The following is a 14,666-nucleotide window of genomic DNA, read 5'->3' on the forward strand; positions in this document are numbered from 1 at the left end:
GGTTGGAACAATTCCGGGGGGGGGGGGGGACAAGGACTCCTTTATTCCCTTCCCAAGCAGCTGAGGAAGGAAGAGAGCAGCACCAGACGCTGGACCCGACTTACTGTTGTAGTAGGCAAACTGCAGGTAGTTGAAATGGGACGGGAGGAAATCCTCCAGGGGCTTCTCCCGACCGGGCTCAGAAGCGAGTTCCGTCACACACGCCTGCTTGCAGCTCAAGACTTGCAGGTAATGATCTGGCAAAGGCAAAGAGCCGATCGTTGGTGGAAAAGGCACGGCCGGGCTGCTGCAAAACCACTTGGGTCAGGGCTGGTGTAACTTTATATGGCCTCTGTGCTGCACAAATACATCTGCTTCATGCGCCTCACCCTGCATTTGCCATAATTAGATTCTACGTTTACTCTGCGCATCTAGCAACAGATGGGAGCGGTTTTCACCCTCTCTGAATGGACTGCGGATTCTTTGGGTATGCTTTTTCCATTGGCTTCTCTTCCTAAATCCTCCTCCCCCTTCTGTTGCTTGAACTCCAAATATAAGTTCTGCTGCTTTGGGTGGACATTCCAAAGCATCTGATGAAGCAACCTCTAAGGCACGAACGCTGATGCTGGAATGAATTTTGTTAGCCTTTAGGATGCCACTGGATCCCACGTAATTCGATTTGGGGTGTGGCATTAGGGATGGGGGGCAGGTTAACGCTCCCTCCCCACAATGGTTTTCCCAATCAAAAAAGTTTTCTTTCCAGGCTGCTTTAAACCCTAAGGGGGGAGGGGGGGGGGACAGGCACAATAGGGATGCCAGTCTTTTTCCCTACTGGGGTTAAAAGCAGTGCTGAGGAAGGGGGTCGTTTTCAGTTTGGGAAACAGCACAGCTTCCCCAGCACTCTAGCCTTATCCATATTCTACACGACAACCAGGGCTATTTTTGGGCAGGAACGCACAGGAACAGAGTTCCGGCTGGCTTCCAAGTTGGCCAAACCCAGCAGGAACTCATTAGCATAATAGGCCACACCCAACAGCAGACACTCATTAGGATTGGCTACATTAGGGGTGTGTGGCCTAACATGCAAAGGAGTTCCTGCTACAAAAAAGGCCCTGGGTTTTGACCACAAACAAGGTAAACAGAATAAGAAGCAAAAGGTGGGTGTGGCTGGATAACCACACTTCTGGTAACATGGGGGTGTGGCCTAATATGCCAATGAGTTGTGCTGTCAGGGGTGTGGCCTAATAGGCGAATGAGTTTCTGCTGTTGGGTGTGGCCTATTATGCTAATGAGTTCCTGCTGGGCTTTTTCTACAAAAAAAGCCCTGACGACAACAATATAAAGTGCATTTATTTTGACTATTCCAGGCTCCTTTGTTTTGTTCTATGGAGATTTCAGGCCATGCTGTCCATGACGTTTGTATCCCACCTCTCTTCCAAGGGGGCGTACATGATTCCCCCCTCTGCCATGTGATCCTCACAGTAACCCCGTGAGGCAGGCTAGGCTAAGAGAGAGTGACTGGCCCGCGGTCACCCAGAGAGCTTTCCAGGGGAGTGCACACTTGAACCCAAGTCTCCCCAGTCCCAGTCTAGCACTGCAAACACTACACACCACACAGATTACCAGGTCTGGAACCCAGCGGTGAATAAATCACAGGGCAAAGCGAGACCACTTGTGATGGCCTCAGAATTCCTTTCTGACATGGCGATCAAGGGGCCACAAAATCAAGCTGCAGTGAGATTGTGCAGCCCCATCGAGGCTTTTGGGGGTGGGGGCTTTGGCTCAGGTCCCTTTTCCCACTGTGATTTAGTCTATGTGCAGGTCCACTGGGGCGCACAGATAATATACCCAAGCCTCTAGAATTGGTTGCAGAACTAACATATGCAGAGATCGGGACAAAAACAGAAGGCTGGCCAAGCCCTGTCCCTATCTGGAATCCTAAAGTTTGGGGACAAATTGTCACGGGGCATATTTACGTAGCCCCTCTTCCCCTTCTTTTCACATGAGGTTTCCCATACGTTGCGCCGAGCTCACCAATAATAGCTTGGTAAAGGTCTGCATTGTATTCCAGATAATTATAGCCTTCGTAATCGTACGGCCCTTCGCAGAGGGCCCGGCAGTCCGTGTCAGCGATCCAGTACTCCTCCAGCGCCTTTTCCAGATGCAGAACAGCCGCTTGGGGTTGCTCTTCTGTGTAGTAGCTAACCCCCAGGCGGAATTCTTGCTACAGAACGTGCCACAAAGAGGAAAGAAAAGAGGCGTTTAAGGGCATGTATAGACACAAGTGGCTGCAAAAAAGTCTAAACAAGATTTCCCCAGGGATGACGGAATAGAGTTTGAATTGCCCTGCTTTGCTTTTCACTCGTTTCAAGTAGGATTCTGCAAAAGGAGCCACGTAAGCTGCATGATTTGGGGGAAAGCCGTGGCTCAGTGGTAGAGAATCTGCATTGCATGCAGAAAGTCCCAGGTTCAATCCCTGGCATCTCCAGTTGAAAAAAGGACTCTGCAATAGGAGATGGGGGAAGACCTCTGCCTGAGACCCTGGAAAGCAGCTGCCAGTCTAAGTAGGCAATACTGACTTGGATGGACCGTGGCTCTGATGCAGTAAGGCAGCTTCAGTTTACCAGGGCTGAGAATTCAGTTTACCCGGGCTGATTTTTGTTTGTTTTTGAAGAGGAGCGTCAACGATGAGAATTAAACAACTCGGAAAGGTAGACAGGTAGGCTAAGTGGGTCTTCAGCGGCAGGGCTACCTCCAGCTTTCGGGCTGGGGGGGTTTGGCTCAGGACAGTGGAACCCGCTTGTAAATATTCCCTACTTTTCAGGACCAATTTGTAAGTTGCGCCACACTACTTCCCCAGTCCCCAGACGTGAAATACCAGAATCCCACATCAGTTAACACTGAGCAATTTACATGCTATTTATTGTTCCCAAAATTTAGCATTACCAAGCCACAGGCTCTCTTTCACCGCCATTTTGCACCTTCTGCAGCCACAAACCTAAAACTGCCACCAAGCCTCCTCTCTCCACTCACCCTGTTCCTCTTCCTCCTCCTTCCTACACCCATGAGGAAGTCAGGACCCAGTTTCAGGGTCCTGAACCACTGTTCGGCAACCATTGCTTTCAGGGATGTCCGGCACAAATTTGATTAGTGCTACAGTTGTTATTGGGGTCAGATTTCCACCCACCCTCTAGCAATTCAGTTTCAGAGCAGGGGATGCATTTCATCTGCACTGTGCATATGTGAAAATGCACATGCACGAATAGTTTGCTTTTTAGCACACCGCAGTCGTTGAGGAATTTTGGACAAACAATAACAACTAGTGACACGTTAACCTTTTGTTCTAGCAAATCTTTCAGCCCAAAGAACGAACCACTCTCTTGGCTTTTAAGTCAACTTGAGGAAGACATAGGAGGACCTTAGAAGGATGGGGGACATAGAAGAAGAGAAAGAGCTGGTTTTATATCCCACTCTTCATTACCCGAAGGAGTCTCAGAGTGGCTTACAATCTTGCCTTCCTTTCCCCTCTCCAGAACAGACACCATGTGAGGTAGGTGGGGCTGAGAGAGTTCTGAGAGAACTGTGACTGACCCAAGGTCACCCAGCTGGCTGCATGTGGAGGAGGGGTGGGGAATCAAACCCGGTTCTCCAGATCAGACTCCACCTCTCTTAATCACTACACCAAACTGGCTGGATGAATGGATAGCAAGGTGGAATTCAGGACATTTTATCTGGCTGCTCCTCCAAGGAGCTCAGAGCACCATATATGGTTCCCTCCCCCTCCATTCTGTCCTCACAACCACCCTGTGAGGTAGGTTAGGCTGAGATCTGTTTGACCCAAGGACATGCAGAGAGCTTCAAGAGAGAGGTAGATTCGAACCCAGCTCTTCCCCAGCCCTAATCCCATGTCTAACCACCGCACCAAATGGCTCTTAATCAAAGCACACAAACCACATCTAGGTGGAGCAAACTTGGCCTGCCTCACAAAAGAGAAAGCCGGATTATACACCAGGTTGCGGTGCAACTACAAGTCTACTGAAGGAAGATAGCACAGTGGAAGAAATAAAAAGCAGAGCACGTGGATTGTCAGCTCACCATATGCGGCTTGGCTTCTAAATCGACAAAGTCCGACTCTTTCACCCCGGCCATCATCTGGTAATACTCCAGGTTCTGCCTCATCTCCATGTGGTCGGGATTGGCCACAAAAAAGGTGTGGGCCGCCGCCACGGCCTTGTCCAACTTGTTGATCTGAGAAAAACAAAGCAGAGGCTCAGCAAGGGAGAATGCAAGGTTCCGATCAAAAGGTTCATGTCGCTTTATCCAAGAACGACCACCAAAATCCCTCTAGGAAGCCCATGAGCTGGATATGAATCCAAGAACCCGTCGCCTGCTGCCATCACCTTGCAAACTAGCATTTACAGGTAGACTGCCAGTGTGTACGGAGGTTCTATGAAACTACGGCAGCAGTAGGCTTTGACCGATTTCTCCTCTGTGCATTTTTACTACCCCCTTTTAATGCAATCTATGCCTGTGGGCATCAGGGAATTAGAGCGTCGACTGGTCTTGAAATGTCATGTGGTGCACATTTAACAAACCTGTTTGACCCAAGGACGTGAAGAGAGCTTCAAGAGAGAGGTCTTCACAACCTGTAAATGCACAACCAATTCTGTCTTCACAACCACCCTGTGAGGTAGGTTTAACGGTTGGTCTAAGGTCAGCGGCACAGAGGTGATTCGAACCCAGCTCTCCCCAGTCCTAGTTTGACCATGACACCATGCAAACTTGGAGATCTGAACAGCACCGAGGGCATGGCCTGGGCCACATTAAGGGGTCATAGCTCAGTGGCAGAGCATCATCAAAGCGCACAAACCACATCTAGGTGGAGCAAACGTGGCCTGCCTCACAAAAGAGAAACCCGGATTATACACCAGGTTGCGGTGCAATTACAAGTCTACTGAAGGAAGATAAAGGTAAAGGTTCCCTTGCTCGAAAGCCAGTCGAATCCGACTCTAGGGTTGCGGTGCTCATCTCCGTTTCAAAGCCGAAGAGCCAGCGCTGTCCCCATGCATAAGTCTGGTAGAGACCTCAGGGCACACTTAGCTCTGGAGATGTAGGCAGGGCCTTTCTTCTGGTCTCTCTAGGTCCACCAAAGCCACAGTCCCTCCAGGGCAGCAAGCATCTGGCTGTTGTGGTACGCGCAGGCGTCATTTCCTGCAGGAGCACACAGGAGCGGAGTTCCGGAAGTAAAGAGGCCAGGGGGCGGGCACATGCAACAAGCCCCACCCCCTGCTCCCAGCAGCCCTCAGTCAAAGATAGCACAGCGGAAAAAATAAAAACCAGAGCACGTGGATTGTCGGCTCACCATATGCGGCTTGGCTTCTAAATCGACAAAGTCCGACTCTTTCACCCCGGCCATCATCTGGTAATACTCCAGGTTCTGCCTCATCTCCATGTGGTCGGGATTGGCCACAAAGAAGGTGTGGGCCGCCGCCACGGCCTTGTCCAACTTGTTGATCTGAGGAAAACAAAGCAGAGGCTCAACAAGGGAGAATGCAAGGTTCCGATCAAAAGGTTCATGTCGTCCGAAATGCTTTATCCAAGAACGGCCACCAAAATTCTTCTAGGAAGCCCACGAGCTGGATATGAATCCGAGAACCCGTTGCCTGCTGCCATCGCCTTGCCAACTAGCATTTACAGGTAGACTGCCAGTGTGTGCGGAGGTTCTATGAAACTACGGCAGCAGTAGACGCGCCTTTGAAACCTCCAACCTGGAGTAATGTTTGCACGCTCTATGAAATTAAAACAGAAATCAAAGCAAAGTAAAAAAAAAAATCTATTAAAAGCAGCATTGCCTTTTCACACCGAGGGGCTAACAGCAGCAGCGAGGGCCCGATTCTGCAAACCGCAGTATGGGAAGCGCTGCATCTCTCTCCCCTATTCGGCGTGAGGGTTTAGCTTCCACCCCCCCAGTAATGGCTTCTTTAAAGTACTGGGGTGGCGATGGTGTAGAAGAAGGAGACTGGTCACACAGGACAACATGGGACCGGATCCCTCCCTAAGTGTAATTCAGCTACATAATAAACATTTCAAACATAACCTCCATAAGCTAAAAGAAGCAGAATTAACAAGAGCTTGGTGGTGGAAAGTGCCATCAAGTGGCCGCTGGCTTTTGGCGACCCCGTAGGCAAAGAGGCAAGAGATGAACAGAGGTGGTTTGCCTTTGCTGGCCTCCGCGTCATTTGCAAATAAGTTACGCTAATGAGTTACGCTAATGAGTTCCTGCACCTATTTTTCTACAAAATGACCCCTGGGTGCGTGCCTTTGAAACCTCCAACCTGGACTAATGTTTGCACACTCTACGAAATTAAAACAGAAATCAAATCAAAGTAAAAAAAAAATCTATTAAAAGCAGCAGTGCCCTTTCACACCAAAAGGCTAACAGCAGCAGCGAGGGCCTGATTCTGAAAACCGCAGTATGGGAAGCGCTGCGTCTCTCCCCCCTGTTCGGCTTAAGGGTTTAGCCTCCGCCCCCCCAGTAATGGCTTCTTTAAAGTACTGGGGTGGCGATGGTGAAGAAGGAGGAGACTGGTCACACAGGACAACATGGGAACGGGTCCCTCCCAAAGTGTAATTCAGCTACATAATAAACATTTCAAACATAACCTCCATAAGCTAAAAGAAGCAGAATTAACAAGAGCTTGGTGGTAGAGAGTGCCATCAAGTGGCAGCTGACGTTTGGCGACCCTGTGGGCAAAGAGGCAAGAGATGAACAGAGGTGGTTTGCCATTGCCGGCCTCCGCGTCAGAAACCCTGGTGTTCCTTGGAGGTCTCCCATCCAAATACTCGTGAGAGCCAACCCTATTTAGCTTCTGAGATCTGATGAGATCAGGCTAGCCTGGGCTATCCAAGTCAGGACAATAGCTTACTATCCCTGTAATGATAATGAGCAATCCAGTAAAGCCAGCAAACTATTCATTGACAAAACATGTATGAGAGCTTTTGACTGTATAACCCAGGGCACAGACTTGGCCAATTGCATTGGCCATTTATCTCTATCTGCAGATAATATCACCAGTTTGTTCTGGTCTGACTTTCCCTGAGCATTGCGATAAAATATTCCTGAGATAGCTTTCGTGGTCTACTAAAAATCTTGGGCATCAAAGAATCCCATGAGCCAGATCTTCAACGGACACAGAAAGCCCAATATAAATCATGGTGGGGAAGTATTTGGGGGGGGGGCTCCTCCTCAAATGGGACTAAAAAGCAGCATAGGAGAGTGGAACAGGGGAGGGGGAGATGTACCACCCCCCCAACAACACCACAGGGGTCCCCGCTCAGTGTTCCCTCTAAGGTGAGTTAGTGTGAGCCAGCTCAGAGTTTTTTAGCCTCCGGCTCACACAGTTTTGTCTCAGCTCAGGAAGGAGGGCTCCAGAGCAAACTAATTTATGCAGCAGCCAAATCGCTCGCTCACAACTTCAATGCCCGCAGCTCACAAAGTAGAATTTTTGCTCACAAGACGGCTTAGAGGGAGCATTGGTCCCGCTCCTCCTTGTGCCCATCACATCTCCCTCTGCCGGTTTTTCGGCAGCTCAATCACACGCCAGCGGATTCCATCCATCATGTGATGTCTGGTTCTGAACGATCACAGCGGCAGCAGACATTCCAAAGGAAACCCCAGTTGCAAAGCCAGATGTTTCCATCTTTAGGAACCAATTAACAACCAGCCGCAGAGGAAGGGGTGAGGAAGAAAAATAAGTGTTTTCTACATTTGCTTTCTCTGCTTCAGTTTTCAGTCCCACCCCGAAATGCAAAACGCTGGTGGAGTCATCTCCCTCCTTTCCCCCTGTGCGGGATTTCCCATGAAGACTGGGGCAGCCCCCCCCCCTTGACGTGGCACGTTGCCCCTCCTAAGGAAAGAAGGGAGCGGAAGAGAGGAGGGGCCAGACCTATAGCTTCAGGGGAAGGGGGGGGGGGAGACCGTTGTAAGCCGCTGGAGTGAACATGTGGCAAAAAAGAAAAGAAAAAAGAGCTAGAACAGAAATTGCAGTAGGGAGTGAGGCCCGGCCTTTTTTGGCAGTGCAGAACTGGGAGAGAGAAAAGTCCTTTTAAAATCAACCGTTGGGCAAGGGACGGTGTTGGATTCACCAGGACAGCCACTGAGAGAGCGCCTTTGAGACTTTAGTTCCCGTTGCCTTCCCCGCCATGTCCACACTGTCTAAAATCCATGCCCTTTTCAACATTGCTTCCCAAAGGGGAAACTGTTCTGGCTTCCCTGTGGATCAGAGATGCCACGGGAATCTGGGGATTGTCAGCTGCGAGTGAAAGATTCTGCTGCCTGGATCTGTCGGCATCCAAGGGTGACGGTGTGGGCACGGCTCAAATGTCCCCAGATCCCCCTCTGCATCTCAGGCCTGGCCTAAGACACATCCAGCATCCCAAAGCAGGTCGGCGCCACCGCTGTTGACCCTCAGTGGGGCACGAGCCAAGGAAGGGCGAGAATCCGGTTTCGGAAGGGAACAACTGCCAGGCCTCACGCACCAGTTGGGATGCCTGAGGGTACCATCCCACCATTTCCTGAGCAGCCGGCAAGGGCAGTATGGGCTCCTTTTGTAGCAGGAACTCCTTTGCATATTAGGCGACACACCCCTAATGTAGCCAATTCTCCAAGAGCTTACAGTAGCCCCTGTAAGAAGAGCTCTGTAAGATCCTGGAGGATTGGCTACATTAGGGGTGTGTCACCTAATATGCAAAGGAGTTCCTGCTACAAAAAGAGCCCAAGGGGGAAAACCTTGCCTCTTCATAGCAGGTGACAGCAGGGCAGAGGGTGGGCCTCAGGAGGCCTGGCTGGCCAACAATGACATCAATGGACTCTAGAACAAAGTCGGAGTCCAGGGGCACCTTGAAGATCAACAAAGGTTAATTCTGGGTCTAAGCTTCCATCTGCATGCACACTTCCTCAGCTGCATGCACACAAAAGTTTATACTCAGAATTAAACTTTGTTGGTCTTCAAGGTGTCCCTGGACTCAAATTTTGTTCTACTTTGTAATTAGTACAACAGCCCTTTGAGGTAGGCCAATATTATCAGCATCCCATTGCAGAGGAGAGGCTGAGGCAGAAAGAAAGTGACGGGCACAAGACAACCCAGGGGCTTTGCAGGAGAGGCAGAACTTGAACACAGGGCCTCCTGGCTTGTTCACTCCCTCACCACACCCCCTTCATTGGGCATCTGGCTTCCACGCCATGCTTGCTGGCCCTCCAAGGGCAACTGAATCGGCCATTGTAGATAGGAAACAGATGCTGGACTCCATGGACCACTGGTCTGATCCAGCAGGGTTCTTTCTACATTTTTATGCTTGAGTATGAAGTTCCACCGAACTCAGGGACCAAGTGACTGGTCTGCAAATTCTGTGCAGATTGCAGTTCTTCCAAGCTGGGCTTCCTCCCGAGTAAACACGTCTTGGGCAGGACTGTTCCCTCTAAGCTGTGGAGTCCTGTGAGCAAAAAATTCTACTTTGTGAGCGACTGGCATTAAAGTTGTGAGCGAGCAATTTGTCTACTGCATAAATCAGTTTGCTCGGGAGCCATCCCTTCCTGAGCGAAGGCAAAAATGTGTGAGCCGGAGGCTAAAAAACTGTGAGCTAGCTCACACCAACTCAGCTTAGAGGGAACACTGGTTGGGATACGCCTGGAAATTTGGGGATGGAGCCTGGGGAGGGCAGGGACTTCAGTGGGGTGCAGCGTTATAGAGCCCACCCTCCAAAGCAGCCATGTTGTCCCGGGGAACTGATCTCTGTAGTACCCTGGGGATGAGCTGTAATCCCAGGGAATCCCCAGGTCTCACCTGGAGACTGGCACCACTAAACTAGAGCCCTCGGGTCAAGCCCGTAGAGACAGCACTTGCTCCCAGTCTGTCCGGACCAGTGTTCCCTCTAAGCTGAGTTAGTGTGAGCTAGCTCACAGTTTTTTAGCCTCCGGCTCACACATTTTTGTCCTAGCTCAGGAAGGATGGCTCCAGAGCAAAAGACTGTATGCAGGAGCCAAATCGCTCGCTCACAACTTTAATGCCCCCAGGAGCTGACAAAAAACAATTCTTGCTCACAGGACTCCACAGTTTAGAGGGAACATTGGTCCAGACTCCAGCCCCCCCCCCTGTACCTTGAAATAAGCCACTTGGAGGTAGTTGTAAGGGCTGCGCTTGCCGAACTCCAGCTCGGTCTCTTCCCCCAGGTGGTACCGAGAGGCGCCGTCGGGGAGGCATCGGCGGAGGCAGGCGGCGCGGCGGAGGAGCCGCTGGAAGAAGCGGAGGTCGTCGAGCTGGCGCCGCTGTCGGGCTCCCGCCGGCTGCGAGGACGAGTCGGTCCCGGCGGCGTCGGTGCGGTTGGCGTTGGAGCAGAGCAGGCGGCAATGGACCAGGCGCGCCCGGTGCGCCTCCCGAGACCTCAGCGCCCGCTCCATCTGCAAGATGACGGCGCCCCAGTCCCCCCGCCCGTAAGAGTCCGCGCCGGCCGCCAGCAGCATGTCGGCGGGCGGCAGCAGAGCCGGGTCCGCCTCCGCCCCGACCGCAAGCCGAGATCCCGCCCCGACGGGCAAGAGGCCCCGCCCAGCGCTCGCAAGCCACTCCCCCTCAGGAGCCTCCGACTCCGGCCACAAAGGCCAGATCGGTAGGCTGCCAAAGCCCCGCCCCTATCCCAAAGCCACGCCTCCTGCTTTTAGAGTCCAGTCTGTCGTCACGCGTAGGCCCCGCCTCTCACTTCAAGCCACGCCCCCTCACTCTCTCCCGCCCCGCAGGCCAGATCGGTGGGCAGCCAGCAGCTCCGCCCCTATTCCAAAGCCACGCCTCCTGCTTTTAGCGTTCTCTCTGCCGTCACGCGTAGAACCCGCCTCTTCCTTCAAGCCCCGCCCCTCACTATCCCCCACCTCGTCCACAAAGGCCAGGTCGTTAGGTAGCCAAGAGCTCCGCCCCCTTCCAAAGCCACGCCTCCTGCTTTCGAGTTCTCTCTGTCGTCACGCCTAGGCCCCGCCTCTTTCTTCGAGCCTCGCCCCCTCGCTGCGCCTCCTTGAGGCCGCGGGGTGTCAACCACGCGAGAGTTCGTTCGGGAACGGGGAACCACGAGAACAGACTAAGCCACGCCCCTCGCTTCCTACCGGACCGGCTTAGCCTCTAAGTCCCGCCCCCAATGCAGGTGGTCCCGCCTCCTTTTGGAATGTCAGGTGATAGGTATCCAATCACTCGTTGTGGGCGGGGCTGAGGCCAGCTTCAGAATGGCGGTCAACGGGGAAGCGGAGTCCGGGGTGGGGGCTGACGGTGGAGCGGCTTCTTCGGGTCCGGCTTTGCAGGGCTCGTCGCTGGTGGAACGCGGTAGCGTCGGGGGTGTCCAGCTGAGGCCCGGCTCGCGGAAGGCGGATCCCTTGGACCTGGTGGCTCTGGCCGAGGAAGTGCAGAAGGTGGGGCGCCTCTGGGCGTGTGCAGAGTGCCCCCAGGGCTTCCCGCTGCCGGGTTTCCGCAGAACGCCCACGTTGTCCCTTGATCATTCGCAGAGTGTCCCCTGAGCATGTGCAGAGTCTCCCTGTCCCTCCCACTGTTGGGTACGGGCTCTCAGTGTTCCCGATTCATCTGCCTCTGAGTAGGTGCGCAGGACCTCGTTTTCTTGTTGACTTCGAGGGAAAGGCAGGTGAGACGAACACTTGCAGTGTGCCTCTCTTCCTATGAAGCAAGGCGTGTATACAGTGCACCCCCTCCATGCTATGGACGTGTAGAGTAATTGAATACTGAGGTGATCTGAAGCAAAGCGTAGGCTGCCTGCTTCTCCATCCCCCCCAAGCCAAATACGGATTTAGTTTTGATGGCTTGGCTAAAAATATACCTACACCTCATTCTGTGCGATTGGACCCGCCCTCCCCAAGCAATAGTATCACCATAAATGTAAATATGGGTGTTGTGGGCCATGATGTTAAGTACACCTGCTTTAGTCAGAGGTTCGGCCTCCCTTGAGTTCAATAGGGCTTATGCTTCCTCCCAGGTTAGCATGCCTAAGAGTTACAGAGTGTGGCCCTGATTCTGTGCACAGATTTCCATAAGAATGCGCCAAGGACAGTGGACTGCAAAAAAGGGCGATTGTGCATATCACCAGGAAGCCGTTCACTTCCCATTGTGCACATGGACCTATTTCAGCAGTTTGCAGCCCTTAACTGGCTGTTGGGAAAATGCTCCTTTAAATATACAGTTTTATTCCAGTGACATTTTTAAGACAAGCAAAGTTTAAATCTGGGTATAACTGATTGTGTGCATGCAGATTTCTGAAGAGGTGTTTATGTACACGAAAGCCTGCGCCCAGAATTAGGCTTTGTTGGTCTTAAAGATGCCACTGGAATCAAAGTTTGTTCTCTTGCTTCAGACCAACACAGCTAGCCACCTGAATCTTTAAATGTACAGGGATTTTTTAAAACATTGAGGATGATCTGTAGCTGTCCGGTAAGGTTTCTTTACAGTCTTCTTTCTTTCAGTCTTCCCGTGTTTTGCGAAGGCTTGGGCCAGGAAGCCAATCTTCCCTCTGTCATGAGGGGCCTTTTGCACCCATGATACTTTTCCTGCAGGGCTAGAAGCAAGAGATTTTTAATCTTCACTCAGTTGCCTGTGGTGGTGAGCCCAAAAATGCTGTGTGTGGGAAGGGAGTCCTGCATTTGAGCTGGGGCTTGGAATATTGCAGGAGTCATTCTAAGCACGTGCAAAGTGTCTGTCTTTCATTTGCATCAAGGGCTCAGTGTTTCCATTCAGAATTTCAGTGGCTGGGCAGGAAAATCCAAAAGAGTCTCTTGGCTTCATCTAGAAGTCATCTAATGCCTTCTGTTAGGACCAATCCCAAATATTAGAATGTGCACGAAAGTTGTTGGGTTTTTTGCAAATCAACGTAGACTACATATGATGCTTGTGGCACCTTACAAACTTATAGGTTTCTTGGGGCAGAGGCTTTCAAGGGCTAGAGACTACTTTGTCAGATGTGTGAAATGGATCCAGTTAACAGATATATATACATATGCAGGAAGGTAGAGAGAAAAAGAAAACTTGTGGGCTTTAAGGCAACTTAATGCCAGAGGTCTAGCCTGTGACATTTTGATGCACAGCTCAGAAGTATATAAGTTATAATAATGAAGAGATTGGATTTATACTCTGCCCTTCACTCGAAGTCTCAGAGCGGCTTACAAACTCCCTTCCCCTCCCCACAACAGACACCCTGTGAGGTAGGCGGGGCTGAGAGAGCTCTTTCTAGAACTGTCCTTGAGAGAACTGCTCTGCCAGAACTATGGCTTGCCCAAGGTCATCCAGCAGCTGCAAGTGGAGGAGTGGGGAATCAAACCCGGTTCTCCCAGATTAGAGTCCACGTATTTAACTACTACACCAAGCTGGGCAGTCTCCCAAATTAAGTATATTAGAGTGTGCAGCATAGCAGACACATGAAAGTACGGTACCATATACTGAATCAGACCACCCATCGAAGTCAACATTGTCTACTCAGACTGGCAGCAGCTGTCCAGGATCTCAGGCAGAGGTTTTTCACATTACTTAATATCTGATCTGGAGGTGTGGGACCCTAATCTGGGACCTTCTGCATGCCAAGCAGATGCTCTACCACGGCCCCTCTCTATATTGGCTTAACATTCACTGTATGTTGCTTCAAACTGTACATGAGGCCTTATATGATTGAATGCTCCTGTAGACTTATATGTAGAAAACTAGCACCTCTGAAAATATCTTCTCCCAGATACACTGGGTTTCTGTGTGCATGGGGTTTTCATTATGGAGGAGCATTCTATCATCTGAGTCCTGCCTGTAGATAGATCCATGATCTCTTCACAGGGGGGGAATTCTGCATTCTTTGCTGCTAAAAATAAAGAGCCGTTTGCATTGGCAGTGTGGAGGATCCTCAGGGGGTCTTCTGTGGATATTCTCCTCCATCAGTTGCATTTCCCCCTGCATTTTCCCTTTGCCATTTCCTTGGAAGGGGTTTTTGAAGGCTAAAAAAATCCCTCAGTAATTGCTATAAGACTTTTTTTTACGCCCTCAAAAAGCTCTCTGGTGGTACGTCAGGGGAAATGGTGGCTGTGGGCGGCTGACAGAAGATGCCACCACTGTGGCTGGGATCTTTGAAAAATGTGCGCTTATCCATCCAGAATACACACTCATTTGCTTGCACTGTATTCTTTCAGGGAAAAGATCATGGTAAAATCAGGTTGGAGTGAGAGAGGGGGCATGGCTCAGTGGTACAGCATCTGCTTGAGATCCAGTTTGGTGTGGTCCCATACCCTAATCTGGGAGAACCAGGTTTGAGTCCCCACTCCTCCACATGCAGCTGCTGGTGTGACCTTGGGTCAGCCATAAGTTCTCTCGGAGCTCTTATCTCACGAGCAGTCCTCTAAAGAGCTCTCTCAGCCCCACCTACCTCACAGGGTGTCTGTTGTGGGGAGGGGAAGGGAAAGGAGATTGTAAGTCGCTCTGAGACTCCTTTGGGAAGTGAAGAGCAGGGTATAAACCCAATCTCCTCCTCCTTCCTCCTCCTTCCTCCTCCTCATGCAGAAGTTCCAGGTTCCATCCCCAGCATCTCCTGTCAAAAAAAGTTCAGGTAGTAGATAATGTGAAAGGCCTCTGCCTGAGACCCTTGAGAGCCGCTGCCAGTCTGAGTAGACAATA

General features: G+C 51.2%; 2 protein-coding genes across 2 annotated transcripts in view; one reads left to right on the plus strand and one right to left on the minus strand.

The window, feature by feature from the left end:
- Positions 1-10,538, minus strand: part of P3H1 (prolyl 3-hydroxylase 1) — a 28,339-nt gene extending 17,801 nt beyond the window's left edge. The window contains exons 1-5 of the mRNA XM_015418657.1: positions 10,136-10,538; positions 5,342-5,494; positions 4,075-4,227; positions 2,014-2,203; positions 105-236 (exon numbers count right to left, since the gene is read on the minus strand). Of these exons, the coding sequence (XP_015274143.1) occupies positions 105-236; positions 2,014-2,203; positions 4,075-4,227; positions 5,342-5,494; positions 10,136-10,498 (991 nt within the window). The 5' untranslated portion in view covers positions 10,499-10,538. The remainder of the gene's footprint in view (positions 1-104; positions 237-2,013; positions 2,204-4,074; positions 4,228-5,341; positions 5,495-10,135) is intronic.
- Positions 10,539-11,242: 704 nt separating this feature from the next.
- The window catches only part of LOC107116690 (chromosome unknown open reading frame, human C1orf50), an 11,258-nt gene continuing 7,834 nt past the window's right edge, over positions 11,243-14,666 (plus strand). Inside the window, exon 1 of the mRNA XM_015418658.1 lies at positions 11,243-11,425. Coding sequence (XP_015274144.1) covers positions 11,243-11,425 — 183 coding nt within the window. The remainder of the gene's footprint in view (positions 11,426-14,666) is intronic.

Source organism: Gekko japonicus, unplaced genomic scaffold (assembly GCF_001447785.1).
Source record: "Gekko japonicus isolate JY-2015 unplaced genomic scaffold, Gekko_japonicus_V1.1 scaffold558, whole genome shotgun sequence".
Classification (NCBI taxonomy): Eukaryota; Metazoa; Chordata; class Lepidosauria; order Squamata; family Gekkonidae; genus Gekko; species Gekko japonicus.